Raw genomic sequence first — 19,417 nt, forward strand, 5'->3', positions numbered from 1 at the left:
GCCGGAGCCCCCCCCCCATCCTTGTTCAGTGGGACGCTACCGCCAACTCCCGCTAGACTCCAGGTAGCACAAGCTCCGGCGTCGTCCTCGAAGGGCGCATGCGTCGGCGCCGGCGGCTGTTTCCCAGCGACCCCGCCACTGGCTTGTGGACACCGGTCTTCATTGCCTGGCTGAATCGCGCGCGCGCGCCGGGGGAGGGGGGGGGCGTGTGCAGGGAAGGCGCGCGCGAGTAGCGCATGCGCATGCGCAGCGGCAAGCGGCGGCGCGAGCCGAGCTGGGAGATGGCGGCGGCGGCGGCGCCAAGCGTGTGAGCAGCAGCCCGGGAGCCGCCGGCCCGGGCCCAGCACGACCCCGACCCCGCCCGCCCGCCAGCCATGGGCAACGAGGCCAGCCTGGAGGGCGGCGCTGGCGACGGGCCACTGCCGCCCGGAGGCACCGGCCCTGGCCCGGGCCCCGGCGCAGGGAAGCCGCCTTCAGCACCTGCCGGCGGCGGACAGCTCCCCGCCGCAGGCGCGGCGAGGGCGACAGCGGGACCACCCGGCCCAGGTCCCGGCCCTGGCCCTGGCCCCGGCCCGGGTCCTGGCCCTGGTCCCGGTCCCGGCAGGTAAGCGCGCGTCGCGGCACCTGGGGTGGGGGTGGGGGGAGCTGCAGCTTGAGGTCCGGGCCCGCGACCCCGCGACGTATTCTGGACAGCGAGGTCAGACGTCCGGCCACACTTTGAACCCGGCCCGATTGGCGGGAGCCGGGTGGTCTCGGAGCGGCCCTCTTTCAAGTCGCCCTGCCTTGCTAAGGCAGGATGGTGAGTGAGCGGCAGGGTCAGGGCCTGCAGACCGTGACTCCGTCACGAACCCCAAATTTGCTAACCCCCCAACGCTGTGCTCAGGAGGGGCTTATGTAACCTCAGCCTAGTCCCTCCGCACTGGGGAGCAGTGGGATGGAAAACGTCCTCCCTGTCTGCTGGTGTCTGCATGTGTCCATTGTGTTGGGCCAAGGAAAGAGCACAATGGGAGTGGCTGTCAGGGAAGATAAGTGTCACTGCGAGGAACAGAGCGATATGGAAATAGTTGAACCATGAACTTGGTCATGCGCTTTCCTCAGGCGTTTAGTGACTATAATCATCTTTGGAGGAAGGGAAAATGCCACTGGGCACCAAAAAGTACTTATTTAGGCTCAAAATATGAACAGGGTCATGTGCTTTCACCAAGGTTTAGTGAAACACTCCGGGATGAGGCCAAATGCTATTGAAGCATCTATCACCAGATATGTTCCCATTGCCTAATGATTTAAATTACCACCTCAAACCAGGGAAAAACTGAAACCCACATAGGATGCTCTTAACAGAACATATCTGATCAAATACTGTTAAACCAGCTTGCTTAAAATGTATGCCAACTGAGGTCCGACAAAAACACTGAAGTGGTTGTGAATGCAGTGGGAGGGAATGCCAATATATGATAGATTAGTAGACTGAAAACTCAGGAAAGCTACCAAGAGACAACAGGATAAAATGGAAGGCATTATCTTTACACCAAATGGGCCTAGGGAGTAGCAAAACCCCAGGCGGGGAGGTTGGGGGAGGGGGCACTTCTGGTTCCATGTGAGTCTGCTGATCATGTTGCCTTAGCTCTTGTGTGTTCCCACACAGAAATTGTGCGGGAGCATGATTTTTGATTCTTCAGCTGTCCAACTGTGCCTCTCATGTGTTTATTTTCTCAGAAGTCATTTCTTAGACAAGTAACAGTAATCAAGGGCTCTTAATAGCCTGAAACCGGACGCAGACAGGCCAGCCTATGAGCACCCCCTCAAAAGGGAGACTCTGCCCATTTTACATTAGCTATTAAAATAATGCAGTTGGTTAGCATACGGTTCTTAGCACTGCAAATACTGTCCATTTTGCTGCGTGTTGAGCTGCTGTTTGAATTTTAGCTTGAGGGAGCCTCACCCAGGCTTTAGAGGTTTCTCTCCAAGGGAAAGCATTTACAGCTGCATGGAAAAACACCCTGTTATTGGTAGTTCTCTATATGGGGAATTTGACATTTATCTTCTGGTAACCAAACAGGCTGCTCTGCTTATAGTTTATCTGATGTCACAGAGCCAAGCATATGAAAATCTGGAAAGATTTGGGCAGCTCAGAGGGGCAAGAAGGAGACTGGTGTCTACTACTGATATTCCTTTGCAGGGTTTCATTTCTCCCCCAACTATGCATTCTGTCACAGGGCAGACCCATGAACTACTGTGGGTTGAGGAGCCATGGGGTTCCTGTTGGAGTTAGTAGTCCCATAAGTTGCTCCTTGCTGTGAGCAAGGCTCACCCATGGGCGGTGGTGCTAAGGCCCTGTGGCTGTCAAGCTCAGGACTAGGGGCCCTCAGGAGATGGGATTTACTGCTTCAGTTGATATTCAGCTTGAGAGTCCCTCACAGGAGCAGCACCTCCATGGTGTATCTCTCCTTCAGCATTAGTATGGCTTCTGCTTTTCACCAGAGCATCTCAGATACCTGATGCCAAGTTTAGCATGTTCTGCTCAGAGAGGCTACTGAACAGATTGGCCCACTGATGGAGAAAAAGCCCCATGGCATGTGCTTCTGGGCATTCGGGAAAGAGCAGTGGTATAGTTTTCAAACAGGCTTGCAAGCTTGGAGGCAGTTGGAAGCCTCACTGGGGTAGGTGGAGGGTCAGGTAAGGGCGAGATCATTTTACTAACCCCGGAGGGGAGTGGAACTGAGGTTCTGGGGGGAGTCGATTCCTGGATCTTTCCTATTGCCATCTTACCCCTTGGTACCACAGAATTCGTCTTTTCATCCTCATATGAGCTCACTTGGTTCTTTGAGGGGGTGGCTTCTCCATGTATGACTGAATCCCGTAAGCAGGGTACCACCACACCCATGGTGCTGCCTCTTACCCCTTTTGGATGATATGGCACTTGGGGCATCAGAGAGTCCCTCAAGGCAGGGCTCTCTGCTTCTGATCTCAGGGTAGCATGTACTATTCTATAAGTTGTGCCTTTCTCAAGAAGTGCCATATCAGAGATGGCTCTACTGTCCAAGCTGTGTGCCCTGGTGTGGGCTGCATCCTCCTAGAGGAAAGGGGACCTTTCATTCATTCATTTACTCATTCACTTATTTTTATGCCTGATGTACAGTGAAGTGTTCAAGTTGATGGGATTTAACCTATATACATTCCCATGACACATCACCAGCTCAAGATGACACTTTATCAGTAGCCCAGAAAGCACCTTTAAAAAAAATTGCACTAGGAAGCCACATAAACCAGTGACAACCTGTCTAATCTAGACCAGCCCTGTGGACTTGGAAGGTTCTGACATTTGCAAATTGGTCTTCAGTCAATTAGCCAAGGTGTTTTGACCAGTATCAAGAGCAAGCACTGTGCTGGGCTCTGTGGAGGCTCTGGAAGGGTGGACAGTGCTCCCCTGTCCTCTGGTACCTCACAGTCTGCTTGGTGAGACAGCCCTCAAAGAGCAAAATCATGGAATTTGGCTGGGCAGCTCTATGTCTGAGCAGCTCAGACAGAGATGTGCCAGCTAGACAGTGCTTATGGAATGGTTGTCAAGTGAGAAGAGTGGAGAGGCAAAGCCAGGGTTCCAAAGGAGAAACCCAAGGCATGCTGGAAAAATGGTAGGGATATGAGAGGTGGAGAGGGAGAAATAGCATGAGGAATGTTGGTCTACATAGGAAGGGGCGGCAAGCAGAGAATGGGGCCAAGTGCAGGCCAAGACGAGAGCTGGGGCAGACCAGGGGAGGTGCCTTTCCCTCATAACTCAACAGAATCCCTGATCACCTCGAGGTTGCCTCTCACTCACTTCCAGCTCGTCTGCCATGGAGACATCTTTAGCCAATGGCAGCGGGCACACACAGCCTGGTCGTGTGCTGGAAGGCGGGTTGAGGCTGCTCTGTAAGCTACTGTCCGAGTTCCTTTCTCAAAATGGGTTTGTCTTAATTCCATCCCAATAAGAAAACAAAACTAAAAATAAATGGATTTGGGGCACCTGCGTGGCTCAGTCTTTAAGTGTCTGCCTTCTGCTCAGGTCATAATCCCAGGGTCCTGGGATCGAGCCCCATATTGGGCTCCCTGCTCAGCGGGAGGCCTCCTTCTCCTTCTCCCACTGCCCCTGCTTGTGTTCCCTCTCTCACTGTCTCTCTCTCTCTCTCGTTCTGTCAAATAAATAAATTTAAAAAATAATAAATGGGTTTGGCTGGTATACTATATCTGGTTTGGGATTAGCCAGACTTGTTATACTGTATCAGCTAACAGTTAGGCTCTAGAAAAATCTGGGCCTCATGTGTAAGGATGAAATTAAAGGATATAATTGCCAGGTTTAGAAATAACGGCCTTTTATCATTCAAAGATCCTGTCGGGTGCCAGGAGCTGGATTCGCATGGAGGGCGTGATGCAGGGATTGTACTAAAGTGACCTAACATCTGAATGGTGCTGATGTCAAAATTTCACCTGAAGGGGCAGCCATTTCTCATCTTTTGCCAGGGAGAAAGGGGCAGCTTTGAAAATAGAGTTTTTTCCAGCATTGGTAAGATAAATTGCTGCTGATTAAAAAAAAAAAAAAAAAAAAGAAAAGAAAAAGTTATGATGATGGTGGGGAAGAATGTTCTCCTTCTCCTCCTCCTCCTCCTTCTCCTTCTTTTATTTTTTTAACTTTTTATTATGAAAAATTTCATATCTACATAGAAGTTGAAAGAATAAGCCAATGAAGTTCCATGTTCTCACTGCCCAGCCAGTTATCACCAACTCATCGCTGAACAAGTTTGTCGGTCTTCCTCGCCTGCCCTCCCATGGAGGCCACTTGCAGACATCTCCACATTTCATCATCCATATTTCAGTGTGTATTTCTTTTTTGTTTTTTAAAGATTTTATTTATTTATTTGACAGAGAGAGAGAGAGAGAGCAAGAGATCACAAGTAGGCAGAGGGGCAGGCAGAAAGAGGAGGAAGCAGGCTCCCTGCTGAGCAGAAAGCCAGATGCGGGGCTTGATCCCAGGGCCCTGGGACCATGACCTGAGCCAAAGGCAGAGGCTTTAACCCACTGAGCCACCCAGGCGCCCCTCATTGTGTATTTCTAAGGCACAAGGACTTTGTATGAACATTACCACAGCACCACGATCACACCCAAACAGGTTAACAAATCCTTCTTCTTTTTTTTAATTTTAATTTTTTAAAAAGTAATCTCTATGCCGAACATGGGGCTTGAACTCCCATCCCTAAGACCAAAAGTTGCATACTCTGCTGACCAAGCAGGTAGACATCCTGATAATAATCCCTTCTTCATTTCAGCAAATACCAGCCAGGGTTCAGGTTTTCTGTTTATCTTATGAATTTATTTTTACAGTCGACTTGTTTGAATTGTGATCTAAACAGGGCCCACACATTGCATTTGTTGGGTATATTTCTTGAGTTTCTTTAAATCTCTAGGTTCCATCCCCCTTTTTTCCACCTTGCAATATATGATTGGAGGACTGTGTCATCTGTCCTGTGTTTCTCACATTCTGGATTATGCTGTTTGTGTCTCTGTGGTGTCATTTAAGATGTTCCTCTGTCCTATATTTTTCCTTCAAGCTGGAACTTGTATCTAGAAGCCATTGAGATTCTAATTTCATTCTTTTGGTCAAGAAATTCTAGGTTTTGGGGCTCCCTGATGGCTCAGTAGGTTAAAGCCTCTGCCTTTGGTCTCAGGGTCCTGGGATCGAGCCCTGCATTGGGCTCCCTGCTCAGCGGGGAGCCTGCTTCCCTCTCCCCCTCTGCCTGCCTCTCTGCTTACTTGTGATCTCTCTGTCTCTCTCAAATAAATAAATAAATAATCTTTTTTTTTTAAAATAAGATTTTTATTTATTTATTTGACAGACAGAGATCAGACGTAGGCAGAGATGCAGGCAGAGAGAGAGAGGAAGGGAAGCAGGCTCCCCGCTGAGCAGAGAGTCCGACGTGTGGGCTCGATCCCAGGACCCTGAGATCATGACCTGAGCCGAAGGCAGCGGCTTAACCCACTGAGCCACCCAGGTGCCCCAATAAGTAAAACATCTTAAAAAAAAAAAAATCCTAGGGGCGCCTGGGTGGCTCAGTGGGTTAAGCCGCTGCCTTCGGCTCAGGTCATGATCTCAGGGTCCTGGGATCGAGTCCCACATCGGGCTCTCTGCTCAGCAGGGAGCCTGCTTCCCTCTCTCTCTCTCTGCCAGCCTCTCTACCTACCTGTGATCTCTCTCTGTCAAATAAAATAAAAAATAAAAAAATCTTAAAAAAAAAAAAATCCTAGCTTTTTAAAAGAGTTTCTCAAGGGCTTTGGCCACGAAGGGGCTAGGAGTTCACTGAAAGTAAAGTCAGACTTTGGACTAGTTTGGAAGCCAAATAATGATGCAGTGGGACACTTTTCTATTCTTTTTTTTCTAAGGTTCTTCCTCTGAGTAGGTTTGGTTCTGGGTTTAAGAGGGCAAAGCTTTCAGAGACCTTGGGTCATGCCTTTTCACCCAGCTTTGGGGAACCCTCCCTGTTTATGTGAGTAGAAGGTGCTAGGAGATAGGTTTGGGACTTCAGTAAATCCACTCTCTCCTCAAAGGTCCTGCCCTTTCTTTGTGTTAGTGATAAAAGTGGGGAGAGACAGACCCAGTGGGCTCCTTGAGGGGAAATCTGTTTCTGGATATTGTGGCCCATGGGCAAGAGTTGGGATTGACTGGGGAGGTAGGTTGGCAAAGATGTCACAACAGTTCTAGCCACTCTCACTGGATGTCTGCTTCACCATGGACACTCTGCTCAGTGTTTTTACACATGCTTGTTCCTCTCTCCCCCTGTCTGGCTAGGCTGCTCTTACAGGCCCCGTCTGCCTGGGTCTTCCTCATCCTTCCTATCTGGAGACTCATTGTTTACAATGGTGACACGGTGGCTGAGACCTGCCTGCCTATAGCAAGGGCCATGTATTTCTTTAGGACTTGAGGCCCTTCTGGTGAGCTGGGACTTGGTAGACAATCAAGCCACGTGGGGTCTCCTTCCTGGGCCTCTCAGTTGGTGCCAGGGCCATGTCCTGCTGGCATTGGTGCTGCATTGGTAAGACTCACTCAAACTCCTTTCCTGCCTCGAGGGTCCCCTCCTTCTCCATTCCCCAGCATGGTGGTGGAAGCTAGTCATAGCCGGGGAGTGAGTTGGGACCATGGCCTCTGGGACCTGGGGCAGGGGAGATGGAATTCTTTTATCCCAGTCCCTGCAGTTCCTTCCTGCAGATGGGGCTCTGGTGGGTGTCTGTTGCCCCCTGGGATCCCCCTGGGATTCTCTTATACATTAGGTTCTGGTTAGCGGTGCCTGTGAGATGGAACCAGAAAGCATGCTCCCTGACTCATCTGCTCTGTACCTTCAGTCCCAGGCTGGTCACAGCACTACTCTGATCTCTCCATCTGTTCTTTGCTCTTATGGGTATCTAGACTTCTTAAGAGAGCCTTGTTCTAGAAGAGACCACTTAGATGGTACACCCACATCTTTCTTTTTTTATTTTTTTAAGATTTTTTAAAAAATATTTTTATTTGTTTGACAGAGAGAGACAGCGAGAGGAGGAACACAAGCAGGGAGAGTGGGAGTGGGAGAAGCAGTCCTCCCCCACAGAGCAGGGAGCCCGATGTGGGGCTCAATCCCAAGACCCTGGGACCATGTCTTGAGCTGAAGGCAAATACCTAATGACTGAGCCACCCAGGCGCCCCACCCCTGTCACATGGAAGTGTATTGGGAGCCTCTAAGGAACTCTAGCTCACCCTGGGATAAATCCAAAACCTTTTGGGTTGGACTGGCTGCCGCTGAAGTGTGTGGGGTTGCTATTAGGGCCCAAGATGAAGATTTTCCCTGAGAGGAAGTGAAAGTGTTAGCTTCTGGGACTTGGCCTAAACAGCAGCTCATGGAAGGATCACCCAGTCTGGGACTTCCCCAGACCCAGAGTTGCTCTCTAGTGCCATTGCCTTGGGGAGGGAGCTGTCCATTCCCAGGATGCTAGAAGAATCAGTGAGGCATTTGGGTGCTTTAGAGGAAAAGGGGGTAAGGAAATTTCCTGATAGTCACACCTATACTTTCCATGTATTTGTGGATGCAGGTAGGTTATAAGGGTTGCTTGCCCTCTTTGTATACAGGAGTGGTTGTAAGGAATTTCTACAATTAAGCTCTACTTAGCAATAGAAGGATTTTATTTATTTATTTAAGATTTTATTTATTTGACAGAGAAAGACACAGTGAGAAAGGGAACACAAGTTCGGGGAGTGGGAGAGGGAGAAGCAGGCCTCCCACCTAGTAGGGAGTCTGGTGTGGGGCTCAATCCTAGGATCCTGGGATCATGACTGGAGCCGAAGGCAGGCGCTTAATGACTGAGCCACCCAGGTGCCCCACAATAGGAGGATTTTATTTTATTTTTTTTAAAGATTTTATTTACTTATTTGTGTATTTGACAGAGAGAGAGAGAGAGAGAGAGAGAGAGAGATCACAATTAGGCAGAGAGGCAGGCAAAGAGAGAGAGGGACGCAGGCTTCCTGCTGAGCAGAGAGCCCGATGTGGGGCTGATGTGGGGCTCGATCCCAGGACCCTGAGATCATGACCTATGCCAAACGCAGCGGCTTAACCCACTGAGCCACCCAGGTGCCCCCAATAGGAGGATTTTAAAGTGAAATTTTATCCATGCATTCAGGAAACCCTCTACTGAACACCTACTAGATGCCTATCCCTGGGCGAGATATAAGGAACAAAGGAAGGAGCATGAAACGGGCTGTGCCCTAAAGGAGCTCCCAGTCTGGTAGGAGCAAAAGAGACACTTGTTTAGATTTTTACCCTCAACTTCCCTGAAAGGAAAGTTTGCTCCTGCTTTTTCTTTATCTGCTTTTTCCCCCCAGAGTTAAGATAAATGAGGGCATGATTAAAAGGGGTTGTCTTATTTCATACTCTGAGATAGTAGAATATATATTTGTATGGTGTTTTGCAGCTTACAAAACACATTCACAACATTAACTTATTCTGTTGGGAACTCCAAAGGCCTAATATGAGAGATTTAGAAGAACAGCCAGCTAGATGACTTTAGCAAACTGAAATGCCATACACTGAGCACAGCTGGAGAACCGCGTCACTTCCTTGCCTCCTGCTCCGAGAAGATGGAAAATTTAGCACTAGGACGGGGAGGGCTTTGAGGACGAGAAAAGGATCAGGAAGTAGGACATCTGAACAGAGGACAGCATAGGGTGGGGTGGGGAATGAAGAGTACTGGAAGCCTCCCGGGTGGGGGTCAGAAACTCGGGTTTAATCAACCCTGACATTGCCACAAGCTGGCTGTATGTGTAGTAGGTCCTCACTGCTTTCCATCTATAAAAGGACAATTTTAACTAAGATGGTCTCCCAGGTCCCCTCCATCTCTGACAGTTTTTTTGGTTAGATGAGTAAGAAGGAAGGGTGATGCTTTCCGCTATTCCTCGGCCCCTACTGAGGAGAGAAAATAGATATGTCATGAAGACTTTAGGTTCATTAGAAGAGCTTTAAATAAAGAGGACTGCTCTTCCGCCAAGCCCCAGAGGTCTTTTGGAGTGAAAAGATGACCTCACGATCAAGCCCAGAACTGGAAGAGGGACTGGATGGCCCCTTGCCTCTCAGTTGCTCCTGGCAAAGCGGGGGCTCTTAAAAGCTGCTGGCGTCCTTCTACTAGTTGGCTGGCCAGCCAGCCAGGCTCCTACTTGTGCCTGCGGAGACTGCCTCTGGCTCCCTCTTTCCAGCTGGACATGGTGGCCTATCTACCAAGCGTTGTTATACCTGCAACCCCCACGCGCTCAGGCCCCTGCTCTGCCTCCTCTTGGTGGGTGCTTGTGCAGAGTCCTTCACTTGTAGAGTGAGGAGATGGATGTGGGGCTCTCTGCAGTTTTTTCTGCAGCTTGTGAGCACTAAGGGCTTGGGGCAGGTCACCAGTGTCAAGGTCTGGCCTGTGAGGCCTCTTGCTTTGGGAAGATGGTTTAGCTTCAGTGGGTGATCTGTTTGCTCTGTCCTCCTTTTATTTTGAGAATCTCAGCCAACTCCTAACAGATGCCAAGACATCTGCTTCTGTATTGTCTGAAGGAGGAGCTCTGCCTTGGGGTGAATACCCACTGGTCCGTGGCCTTTGGTCCCTCCCCGGCAGATGACTCCACCACTGGAAAGTTCTTTCTTTCTGTTTGTCTGAAATTGGCTTCCTTGCACCTCCTCTCTTGGCCTGGCTCTGCCCTCTGGCTCACAGGCTTAGTAGCAGTTCATGACGCTCTTACCTCCCCAACCACGGGGTTCTTCCCTAGACTTGACTTCTCCAGGTCCTGTGGCTGGGATGTGACTCTGGGGCCCTTGGCAACCTGGGCTGTTTGGCCCAAGGCTCTCAATATCCTGAGGACAGGGAGGTTCAGAGAACAGGATCCAGGGCTCAGTATATCACATGAACTATGAGTGACATGATCTGGAGGATGAATGGCCTTCACTCATCAGCCTGAGAAGCCCATCCGACACCTCCCTCTGTCCCTGCACCCCACACTTGTCCAGTCTCGGTCTGGGCATCTCAGCACGAAGGCTGGATTCCCTCCATCCTGGGCTTGTGCGATCCGAGTGTGAATATGAGGCCCTACACGGGTCCCTGCCATGTCTTCTTTCATTGTACCTGGAGATCCCTTCTAACCCAGTGAGACCCTTTGGATCCTGACTCTGTCTCCTGACATAGGGATAATACCTAAGATAGTGTACTTGTTTCCGAAATCACGCTGGGAGAACTTCTCCCCTTCTTATGGCTCTGGGAGCCCACTTTCTAGACCCTTGTATCTCACTTTGATGGTCCGTGTTGAGCCCTCAAGACCAAAGCCTTGCCAGCTCTGGGTAGAGGGGGTTTCGGCTGAAGAGGGCGGTAGAGCCAGCTGGCACTGGAGAGGCAATCAGCCCTCGCACCTGTGGGAGCCTCTGCAGAGGACACTCCTTCGCAGGCCTGTTCTTCCCTGGTCAGCCAGGGCGTTCTGGCCTGTTTTTGGGATACACTGACCTTAGACGCTGTAGGGAGGATGTCCTCAGGAGCAGTGAACACTCTGCAGATGAAAATCTCAAACACACATAAAAGGAGAAAAGATGGCACGAGGAACCCCCTCCTGTGGACCCATCACCCAGCTTCAATAATGATCCATGTTCTGCCATCTTGTTTCATCTATATTCCTCCAACTTTTTTTTTTTTTTTGGCCCAGAGTATTTTCAGTCAAAATCCAAATGTATCATTTCACCCATACTTTAGGATGTAACTCTAGTAGTTAAAAGCTGTTTTTATTTTAATCCAATGACATTATCACAGCTAACAAAAGTTAACTATAATTTTTTAATATGACTTAATACCCAACCCATGTTCAATTTGACTTGATTATCTCTAAAAATGATTTTTTAAGGTTGTTTTGTTCAAATCAGGATCCAAACAAACATTGCATACATGTAGAATTTTATATGTGTGTGTATATATATATGTGTGTGTATATTTGTTTCAAAATAATAATATAGATATTTTTACTAACAATAGTACTAACGAATGTAATTTAAGATCTTGTAGTTTCTTTTGTCCTTAGTTTATCTCCTTCCAGGATGTCTGGTTCACGTTCTATGTTTTATTACTTTTTCTTTTTTTAATTTAAATTCAATTAATTAACATATAATATATTATTAGTTTTGGAGGTAGAGGTCAGTGATTCATCAGTCTTATATCATACCCAGTGCTCAGTACATCACGTGCCCTCCCTTAATGTCCATCACCCAGTTACCCCATCTCCCCAACCCCCTCCCCTCCAGCAACCCTCAGTTTGTTTCCTGTGATTAAGAGTCTCTTATGCTTTGTCTTCCTCTCTGATTTCATCTTGGTTTTTTTTCTCTCTTCCCCTATGATTCTCTGTTTTGTTTCTTAAATTCTGCAAATGAGTGAAATCATATGATAATTGTCTTTCTCTGACTGACTTATTTCGCTTAGCATAATACTCTTTAGCTCCATCCATGTTGTTGCAAATGGCAAGATTTCATTCTTTTTGATGGCTGAGTAGTGTTCCATTGAAGATACATATATAAATATATAAAATATGCATATAATATGTATCTCATGTATATATATGTATATAGCTAATTTTCTTTATATCCATTCATCTGTTGGTGGGCACATGTTCTGTGTTTTAGAGTTATTAGAAATGATTCTTCTCAGGGTGCCTGGGTGGCTCTGTTGGTTAAGCATCTGCCTTCAACTCAGGTCATGATCTCAGGACCCTGGAACTGAGTCCCGCATCAGGCTCCCTGTTCAGGGAGAGTCTGCTTCTCCATCTCTCTCTCACCCTCCCCTTGCTTGTGCTCTTGCTCTCTCTCTCTTTCTCAAAAAAATAATAAAATATTTAAATAATGTTTAAAAAAAAAAAGAAATGATTCTTCTCAGTGAGGTTCTGCCATGAAGAAGATATACAATCAAGCTCTTTCTTTCTAGTTCGTGTTGTTTGTAAGGATTGCTTCCTGATCACTTCTCTGTTGCGACGATCTACTGCACAGTAAATCAGCCCAGACTCGGTGGCTTCAAACAGCAATTTTTTATTCTCACTCACGCATCAGCATGCTGGCTGGAATTCTCCAATCTGGGCCAGGCTCTGGGCTCCAGGCTCCAGTTGAGTCCAGGTCTGCTCTCCATGTCTCTCATCCTCCTCAGACAGTAGGGTAGCCAGGACACGTTCTTCCGGTGGTGACAGCAGACTCACAGGGGGCATGCCTAACCACGCATATGCCACACACATATGCACACACTTTCAGTCCACATCTCCTAACATGACTTCAGTCAAAGCGATTCATATATAGGCCCAAGGTTCAGAGAAGGTGCAGCAGTTACTCTGACTGTATAAGAAATTACCCTAAAACTTAGTGACATCAAACAACCATTCTCTGGTTCACAGATTCTGTAGGTAAGGAATTCAGGCCGGGCACATGGGATGGCTTACTTCTGCTCTCCAATGTCTGGAGCTTCAGCTGGAAGACTCTAAGCCTGGGGATGGCAATCCTCTGACAGGTCTTCATCACTCACCTGTCTTACAGTTGATTCATGCTAAGAGCTGGGAGCCTCAGTGCTTCTGCACATGGGCTAGTTTGAGCTTCCTCTCAACGTGTTTTCTGGGTTTCAAGGGTATCCTAAGAGAATGAGAGAGAGAAAGCCAGCTGGAGGCCATATTGCCTTTTATGACCGCTGTTATTTTTGCCACGTTCTATTCAGTGAAGTAGTTCTAAAGCCGTACCCACTTTTGAGTGGAGGAGAGAAGGACTCCATCTCTTGGTTGGGAATGTCCAGATTCTATAAGAGCTTGTGGAAATCTTGTTGAAGCCATTTTTAGAAAATAGAGTCTGGCATATCTGGAAAAATAGACTCCACCCTCCATGGGAGGAATTGCCAAGTCACATGGCAGAGGGCAGAAATCCATTGTGCACAACAATGCCATCTACCATACTCCTATCTTTTTTATTTTGTTTTCTTAAAATTATGTAATACTTTCATGTGATTCCAAATAAGATGAATTGAGAGAAGTCTAGTTCTATCTTGTTCCTTCACCTTGTTTTCCTTCCTTGATAAGAATTCACCTCTATCAGGTTTTTTTCCCATTGTTTCTTCTTGAAAATATAAAGACAATATATATTTATTTACCCCTCTCTTTTTCACATATATATAAAAAGTAGCAAATTCTGAACACTGTGCTGAACTTTGCTTTTTTTTTTCACACAACATATCCTGAAGATCACCCTGTAGGAGAGTGGATAAATCCTCCTGATTCTTTTTTTGCATCTGTACAGTGCTCTATCATGTGGGCTGGCTATAGTTTATTATTACAAATCACCCCACATTGAGGAACCTGGCATATATGTCATTTTGTATTTTTACTGGTGTGCCTGTGGGCTAGTGTATCTATTGGATGGTTTCCCAGTGTATCTATGGGATATTTTGTATTTTTACCAGGGTAGCTCTGGGTTAGTTTCCTATGGGATGCACATTGTGCTGTATTTTGCCAAGCTGGAGAGTCAAGGGCAGAGACGGGGTACTAGTGAGGGGTTTGGACTGTGTTCAGGTGCAAGATGATGGTCACTAGACCACGAAGAGCAAGTGGCAGGGAGCAGGGAGAGGGGGAAAGTGCTAAAAAGTGCTCACCTTCTGGATTTATGCTGAATGTAGAGCCAGAGGAGGGCTCAATGGCTGCCTTTGAAGAGTTAGAGGAAGAGAGGAGTCAGGAGAACCCCTGAGTTCTGGCCTGAGCGTGTGGTGCTCGCTGGGGGCCACCGGCATGGGGCCTAAGATGAGGAGCTTGTTCCTGGCCAAGTTGTGTTTTAGAGACACCCAGGTGAGACATTAGGTAGGCAGCTAGGCGTTCAAATCTGGGCTGGAAAAATAAAGTAGCACCTCACCTGCACATGCATTAATATTAATGCCACCTGCTTCCTACAAGTACCCTGAGAAGAAAAAAAGGAAGAGGAGGAAATTAAGGCAATACCGGGGTTTCAAGAGGATGGGTCAAGTACAGCGAATCTGACAAACTTTGATCAAATGAAAGCATTCAGCCTGAGGCCTGGAGTTAAATAGCAGCCGGTGGCCTGGTTCCCACCCAAGGCAGAGGATCTGAAGGTGAGCGAGCAGATTACCCGGCTCTATTTCCTACTACAGAGCTATTTGAATTAGACTTAATTAGGGGTTTGGTTCCTGTCCTCTGGGAGCTCTGACGTAACCGGGGGATGCCTGGGGGGATGCTCTGAGGACCCACTGCGGTCCTTCTTACTCATCTTCACATACAGCTGCTGAAACTGATACAGAATTTGGGCCTCCAGCTGGAGAGGTCCCCTGAGAGGCCTGGCCCATCCCACGGGCTCTCAGAATCTACTGCAAGTCAGGGTTTCAGCCCAAGCTACCAGAGCCACAGAAAATACCTGCTTTGCTATGGGAAGAGTGCCATTTTGTCTCTTAACCATCATTTGTGTTCATGAAACTCCAGGAAGTTCGGACAGTGGGGGTTCCCTTGGTAGATCTGGGGGATTGGGAAGAGGGAAGGAGGGAGGGAGCTCCAGGTCTTTGGCTGCTGCTCTGGAGTGGTGATCTGCCAAGGGGCCCCAGGGGTAGAGACACCAGTGTACCTCTGGGCTGTGTATTTCTCTGGGCCCAGGACCCTGGGGACAGGCTATGGCACGTGGAGCTGGCTCAGAAGCCATCGGGCTGGAGTAGGGCTGCCCCAGGAGCCAGGCATCTGTCCCTGCTCTCCCTGTGTACTGTAAGCATTTTTGCAAATGATAGTGCTTAGCGCTGACAGGCCAGGGGCAGAGGGGTTTCCCACTGGGGTGCGTCTAGAGAGCTGTGATATTACGAAAGAAGAACAGAATGGGAGTGGACAGAGCAGGACAGCGGCCCTGGGAGCTCCCAACATACCAGGTCTGCCAGTAACCCTAACCCTTTCACCTAACTCCTCAACTTTACCAGAGTCTAGTGTGGAGCCCAGCCAAGGGTCCTTGCTCTCACTGTCCTTGGCCACCCCTGCCCCAGGCTACCGTGGTGTCCACCTTGGCTTGCTTGAGCTGTGAAAACAGAGACAGAGGAGCTGCAGGCACATAGCCTCTGCTCTGTCCCCACCCAGACACTCAGTCAGGAGTGGGGAGCCCTACAAAACCCATCTAGGACTCTGGGGACAGGTGTCACACAACCATCTTCTTTTCTAAATGGTAAAAACCTCCACACCCCTGAGTGTGGAGTGTGGAAGCAAAAAGTCCTCCCTGTCCTCAAGGCAGAAAGCCTGGTGGGGACTCGGGGTCGGGGGGCTGGTGACACTACTCCCTTTCAGTTATCAAGACCCTGGCTTACTGCTCTGGTGGGGCTGCCTGGTGGTGCTGAGAACACATTTTCAGAGGCATGAGAAAGAAGAAACAAGAAGCTTTGCCTTTTGGGAAAGCATTTGTGTTCCCTGTACTCCCTCATGAGTGCTTATTCTGGGATGCCTGGGCCTATGAAGGGGAGGGACAGTGACCCCAGAAGTAATCAAGGCTGAAACCCCTGGCAAGGTTTTCAGGGAACATGGGCCTCCTTCTGCCTCCTTTAGCTTAATTTTCCCTAGTCCCTAATGGCAGCTCAGGACAAAAACAAGACGTTCAGATAAAGGCATGCATTGCTTTCGAAAAGGTAATGATGAAACTTAGTAGTAATTGATTTTGCTTATACAGTGAATTTTCCTCTGTGTAGCTCTGTCCAGTAGAGGGTCAGGATCACTGGTAAGGGATGGAAAGACTGAGGCCAGAGAGGTTTCTTCCAAGAACCCCTGCAAAGCAGGGCAGGAATAGGACGAGTAGCAGGACCTTCCCAGCCCTGCCTTCTGCTTGGTGGATCTCCCTGGCCACTTTGGGATGAGGAAACTCTCATGTGTTCAGTCAAAAGACCAGGCATCCGGTGTAAGGACTGGTCTGCTTGACACCCTCCTTGTCCCTGGATAGAGTTGGCTGGGGGGGGGGGGAGCAGGGGACAGTCTTAGGGTGACCTTGGGAATTAAGGCTCCAGGGCCAGGATAGAAGAGTACAGGCCCCACTGGGTGAGGTTTGGGGACAAAGCCTTGGCTGCAGTGAGACTCCTTAGAACAACCCGCCCTTGTAGTGTGCTCACCGCGGGCCAAGCCGCAGAGGCCTCTGGGCCATGGGTCAGAGGTCTTCATTCTTGGAATGAAGATGGAGATGGTTCAGTCTTCCCTTCTGTGAGCTGTCATTGATGCTGGGGTACCTTCTCGAACAAGCTAACATGCTCTAGGCCGTCCTGGAGCATACAGCCTTCAGGAACAAGACCCACCGCCATGCAAGTGATTCCGGGAAAGCGTGCTGAGTATTACTCGTTGCCATGCCGCTGGAGTGGTTTTAGACACAAAGGGGCAAATAGCCCCATCAGCACCCGCACCCAACAAGCTCACCTCTCCAGAGACCCCGCTTCATCCCCAGGGCGGGCTTTCCTCCAAGCGCAGACTCATTGTTTAAGAGTGTCCTTTCTTTGTTCACTGTTTGTTTTCTTTCAGTGTTTGTTCGTTCAACAAGCATCTCTGAGTCCGCTGTGTATCAGGGTGTGTGGACTCTGAGTTCACAGAGGAAAGGCAGTGTCAGCCCGGTTGGACCTCGCAGTCCAGGGGAGCCAGAAGGGCTCAGCCAAAGCCACACACTTAAGAGAAAGGAGCACTTAAACTCGGGCACCCCCCAGCCCTCCTGTTTTGCAGTGGGTTGGCCTGAGCCTCCCATACTGGCTGCTTGTCCACAAGCACATGCATTTTCAGACCCTGATTCCTTCTGGGACTCCAGGGACAATCTAGTGGCCCCATTCAGTGGACACATTCCTGTCTTAGCTGCCAACACCGCCTTCGGTGGGCTTCTGATCACACTGTCCTTCTGGAAGCTCCCTTCTCTGTTTCTGGAGCACCCCCTTGTTTATGTGTTGGTCTTCTGTGGGGTGCCACATGCCCCGCCTGCCTGGGGGGCCCCAGGACTCAGGACTCAACCCTGAGCCACGTGGCTTTTCCCTCTCACGTGACAGGGGCTACGAGCCGACAGCCCCCTGATTCCCCTGTAGCTTGGGTTGTCAGCCTTCAAGTGGATACCTCCACATGGTGTTCCCAGCCCCTGCCTACACACAGTGCCACCGTCTGCCTCCTTTCCTCTCCCCTTTGGCTGGAAGAGTACCCAATGTTGGGTTCAGAAGACCTCTTTTCTCTGAAAAACTTGAGCCCATACCACAATGGAATGAATCTGACATAAAGTCTTCTTTTGAAGACAGGAATGTTGAAGGTTTTGTTTGGTGTCCATAAAAGAGCTTTCAAAAGTCTTTTGTTTTGGAATGGAATGGAGCCTCTTCCTAGGCCCAGGCCTGGGGTCCCTAGGGCCATGAGGACAATAGGTGCACCCGAACTCGGTATGGATGATCAGAGACCCCATTGGTCTGGCTACATTTGCCGAGGGAGGAAAATCATAGGGAGGGGGAGATACTGGAGGTGAACCAGAGAGCGGGAGCAGGAAAGCCTGCATGTGGTGGCCTCCCTTAGCTGACCATGACACCGCTGATCCCAGTGCCAACTGCGTGGTCGCTTAGCACGACTGGGGCATCCCAGTCTGGATCTGGATTGCAGAGGGGCCCTGGGCTACTGAATCCCCAGCAGGAAGGGCATAGCAGGGGCTCCATGAAGGGTGATGGACCCTTCGTCATGACTTCAGGAAGGAGTCTTGCTTGGAGGTGGCTCTCACTCACCCCTCTTTGGATCCTGATACGTCATGTGCTTCTCCAGGATCTTGTCTGAACAGAGCTCTCGTGCCATCCAAGGCTTATTCTTTGTCTTTGTTTCCATGCTCTCTTCTTGGCTTCCTTTTTTCATATTACTTGCCTGACTCTGATAGATTCAGGTACTTTTGAGTTTTAACTATATCAATGAGACTCTTCTGGATTTTTTAGCAAAGTTTTTATTTATTTATTTAAGTCACCGCTCCACCCAACATGGGGCTTGAACTCAGGACCCCAAGATCAGAGTTGCACACTCTTCTGACTGAGCCAGCCAGGCTCTGATGGAATTTTTAAAAAATTATGCAAGTAAGTTGCAAGCTTATTATTTAGGTGAATTTTCAAACAATCCAGTCACTGAATGAAACTTCTATTTTCCCCTGTCTTTCCTTGCATCATTACTTCTCTCTGCCTATTTCTAAGAGCTTTCAGCAGGCACATCTGTGGATCTATTGTGTACTTCCACACACACTTTTTGTTCAGAGTAGCTCAGCTTCATTTTCTATATTAACAAACATTTAATCACCAAACAAAACTTGCAGACCCTGAATGCCCAAGGGCCATTATGGTCAAAATATTGGGTTACAATAATAAAGTAGCAACCACTCCAGAAATCAGTGCTCTGGGGGAGGGTGCAGTGCTTTAGAAGGGGGACATGTAGTTAGGCTTAGCCCCCTTTTCCCTGCTGAGGGTTAATGAAAAATGGGGGCACAGAACTCTGTAGGGTCTTCACTACCAGAGGGAGCTGGCCAAGACAGAATGCGATGGAAACTCCTGAGTTGGCCAGGATCTTGGGCAGTCAGCAGACGTTGAACTTCCCCTTCCTCCTCCTCTCTCCTCTCCCCTTTCTTCTTCTTCCTTTCTCTCCTCCTCCTCCTCCTCCTCCTCTTCTTCTCCTCCTCCTTCTACACTGAACTGCTATTTAACTGGCCCTTGGAGTTCAGCATTTGGGCTCAGGAACCAGCCAGCAATCTGTCTTCGCAGGTGATAGAGAGGCATGACAAGGGCGAACTGAGCAGTGGCTCACGCGGACACGAGCTGCTGGGCACTGTTTTTTCTGCCAGGCCCTGGTGCTTGGGGTACCTGCTTATTCTGGGGAAGGCCACCCATGTGGCATCTTCTG

At 49.0% G+C, this 19,417-nt stretch overlaps 1 protein-coding gene across 3 annotated transcripts in view; it reads left to right on the plus strand.

Moving 5' to 3' along the window:
• The first annotated feature begins 255 nt into the window (after positions 1-255).
• BSN (bassoon presynaptic cytomatrix protein) overlaps positions 256-19,417 on the plus strand; it is a 95,059-nt gene continuing 75,897 nt past the window's right edge. For all 3 annotated transcript variants that reach the window (XR_009350712.1, XR_009350713.1, XM_059160913.1), the window contains exon 1: positions 256-604. Coding sequence is in view for 1 of the 3 variants with exons in the window: in XM_059160913.1 (XP_059016896.1) it covers positions 375-604 (230 nt within the window). In the remaining 2 variants the exon portion in view is untranslated. The remainder of the gene's footprint in view (positions 605-19,417) is intronic.

This window comes from Mustela lutreola, chromosome 2 (genome assembly GCF_030435805.1).
Source record: "Mustela lutreola isolate mMusLut2 chromosome 2, mMusLut2.pri, whole genome shotgun sequence".
Classification (NCBI taxonomy): domain Eukaryota; kingdom Metazoa; phylum Chordata; class Mammalia; order Carnivora; family Mustelidae; genus Mustela; species Mustela lutreola.